Source organism: Aplysia californica, unplaced genomic scaffold (genome assembly GCF_000002075.1).
Source record: "Aplysia californica isolate F4 #8 unplaced genomic scaffold, AplCal3.0 scaffold00040, whole genome shotgun sequence".
Classification (NCBI taxonomy): Eukaryota; Metazoa; Mollusca; class Gastropoda; order Aplysiida; family Aplysiidae; genus Aplysia; species Aplysia californica.
In genome coordinates this window covers 738,000-741,355 of record NW_004797310.1, presented here as the reverse complement: position 1 = coordinate 741,355, position 3,356 = coordinate 738,000, and the positions used below count along the sequence as shown (strand labels likewise).

Sequence of the window (3,356 nt, the reverse complement as noted above, 5' to 3'; positions counted from 1 at the left end):
TTCAATACTTTCGAGTATGTGCGACAGTGAAGCGCCTACAGAGACGCCAGTGAGAATAACTAATGAGACCCAAGACTTTTTAAATTAACAAATACAAGAGAAACGAAGATAAGACTCTTTTAATTGTTTGTAGATACATAACAAAAATGATCAATAATGTGCTAACAGATTAAACTGAATGAATGAATTTTTGTTGATTTGTATTCAGTGTTTTGTAGTAACAGCCAAAAATGCAATTTCTTTATCCACTTTGTTCCACAGCCTGTGAGTAAGTACCCTCAGTGCGTCAATGATATTTCCTTCTGGATACCTGAGGAGTTCTCTCCTAATGATTTCTATGATCTAGTGAGATCCGTCGGAGGAGATCTTGTGGAACAGGTAAGCAATATCTGCATCAATTGTTCAGATGAAGAGGACTTGTAAGTACCTATTCTGATGGATAGATTAGCCATTCTTTATATAATATGTGTGAATGCCTGGAGACAGGTCCCGGTTATCGGAAAGTTTGGATGTTAAAATAAGGACATATTCTTGTAGCAAATTCAATGCTGAGTTAAGATTTTCCAAATATCTTGAGTACTTTTAAAGATATGCCACATTTTGTAACACAGTGTGCAAAAACAGAGAAAACGGCCTTTACCTTAGTATGTTGACCCAATTTTCAGCACATTTTAACCTTTGGTGAAGTACCACATGTTATAAAAATTATTAATGAAAATATTTACACTTAAAGCATAAAAAGTCCTTTCAAAACTTAAGGAAATGGTTACACATATGTTTTCTAATGAATGAGACTAAACTTTTGACGAGGTAGGACTTTTTGGGCCTTTTCGCCCCATTGCTCAAAAATAGCTTTGTCGCCGACTGGGACCTTTCTCCAGGCGCAAACATATTGACACTGATTTTAACCCTTCCAGCCCCAGCCAATTTTTGTGCACTCCCTAACCCCAGTCCCAGCCAATACAGCAGTATTTCAGAAAAAGAGACATGCATTCTAAAAAGTGATGTAGTATCTTTGTAATGAGGTTTGAATAATAGCATATAACAATCTTTAAAGGCAAGTGAACAAATACTATGAAAATTAAAGTTTAATAAGGTTCGCTATTTTAGAAAAATGCGCGAATTTGGTTCCCCCGAAACTGAGAATATACGCTCTTGGGACGGTGGGAGGTACAAGCGCTGCTGAAAATATACGCGCATGGGGCTGGAAGGATTAAAAGCATGCCCTTTATTATGAATACTCTTTGATTGACTTAGAACTTGCCATTTTGAAGGTGGCGTGGAAGATTTAAGATTTTGCATAATAAGTGTGTTAAGGAGCTGTGTTGCTTGAGCTGATATGCAGATTTGATTTGATGTCACAGATACTTGAACAGATATATTTTTTTTCTTCCTGTTTCTTTTATATGGCAATGTCGAAATCTTCACAAATGCAGCGGTTCTTTGAACAGCATCCAATTTGCCAAAAAGCTTGTCACTTAGTAGCTGTGGTTCTGGTCATGTGGTCACTGGGGGATTGTTTTGTATTAGGCTTTTTTTGGCTGATGCTGTGTGGACAGGGTGCCATATTGCACATGCAGTTCTTTAACTTACCAATCCTTACCCTCCTGTCGAAACAGTCTAGTATGCAAATAGCGAAATTGGCGGAATGCATAAGTCCTTTTGTTTTGTATGAATTTTGATTTGTACGTATTCAGGTTAAATCAAACGAGATCATAGACAAAGTTGAACTATTAGATCAAAATCTTACATGAATTATTCCCCCTATGCCATGCCCACATGAGTATTGGATTCCTAGTTGCCAAGATTGAAGTTAAATGTTGTTCAGTTCTGAGTTTTTTACACTGATTCTTTATCCACCGCTGCTAGGGTTAGTTATTTTTTCACAACCAAGAAGCCTTTCTGCTACTTCTTCTCTGCATGGTCCACTCTCTACTACAACTGACCAAGCCTAACTCTGCTGAACGCCGGCACGCTGTTGTTTTGTGTGTAATCTGTGTTGAAAAGCAAGCTCACTGATACAAGTGGGGGACAATGCAAGGCTAAATTTAACGGTGAACACTTTTGTGGCTGTATACATATTATATACAATAAACATCTTCTTGACCTGCTCTCTTTCCTCAGCTTATAGAATGATTGTTAGCCTACACTCAAACTTTGCGCTACTTTGATAGCAAAATTTGCAGTCAGGTTAAATATGATCTGTCCCTGATGCCATTTTTTTTTTTCACTTTGTACAAATAGTTTTTGCTGTGTTCATGTTTTGGAATATATATATAAGAAGAAAGAGTTAGGGACTTGAAAATCTGCCTGCTAGTGCATTTTTCCCTATGTGCTTGTTCAAATGTGCCTGCTTAACTGTGGAATTCAGTCTGGTCTTTATCTGTTTCCTCAGGTTTCTCTTGTTGACGAATTCCTTCATCCGAAGAAAAAGCGCATGAGTCACTGTTACCGCATTGTCTATCGGCACATGGAAAAAACTCTCACACAGGAGGAGGTCAATGAAGTTCATCAGGAGATTGAAAATTTGTCAGCTCAAAATTTGGGTGTGGAGGTTAGATGAGAAAATCAATGAATGTGCTTATTGTTAAATTATTTATGGGTACCTTTGAAGTGTTTGTGGTTATATTAGTCTGTTTTCACAATAACATGGCTAAGTTATTAATGTTTGCTCGATTTATTATAACAGAGAATTTGTTTAAGAAATAAAAGACAAACTTCTGATAGGTAGACTATTGTGAGAGAAATGTGTAAAGACATTGATATTTTGGTTCCAGTATGTTTGAACTGCTTGAATTGCATGGAGCGATGAATAAGCTACATGTATTTATGATAAATGTGAGATTTCTTAACTCTTGTGCTGAAAATGCTTTTTTAAATTATCTTTTTTGTGTCATACCCTTCTATGTCTGGATGAAGGAGGTGTGTTTGCTTAATTCTGTGACTATATAATAGAGAATCTTTTTATGTACAGTACTTTCGATACATGCTTAGATTGTTTACAGATTTTTATGCATGTACAGTTGCTATTTCTCAGAAAAACTGAAGATGATTCACTGTTGTAATATGCAGCTTATGAATTAAATAAATTCACTGGTTTTCAATTAGCTGTGCTGAAATTGTTGAATTGCGCATCTTAAGGTAATACAGGAGAGTCCATGTAAAAACCAAACACATTTAATCTGAAAATTGGTTTTAAAAAAAGAAGAAAAGAAAATTCCTTTTTTTTTATCTTTTTGAGCAACCTCTCTCATTCACTGTGAACCAAAATTTTGGCTAAACTGAAGAAAATCTGACAGCCCGGCAGATAACAGTTTAACCCTATCCGTACGTCGTGTTTTACTATCGTATCCATA

The 3,356-nt window shown here is 36.1% G+C and overlaps 1 protein-coding gene across 1 annotated transcript in view; it reads left to right on the top strand.

Moving 5' to 3' along the window:
• The window catches only part of LOC101859309 (phenylalanine--tRNA ligase, mitochondrial), a 14,085-nt gene extending 10,976 nt beyond the window's left edge, over positions 1 to 3,109 (top strand). Inside the window, exons 6-7 of the mRNA XM_005092051.3 lie at positions 262 to 378; positions 2,396 to 3,109. Coding sequence (XP_005092108.1) covers positions 262 to 378; positions 2,396 to 2,563 — 285 coding nt within the window. The 3' untranslated portion in view covers positions 2,564 to 3,109. The remainder of the gene's footprint in view (positions 1 to 261; positions 379 to 2,395) is intronic.
• The last annotated feature ends 247 nt before the right edge of the window (positions 3,110 to 3,356 follow it).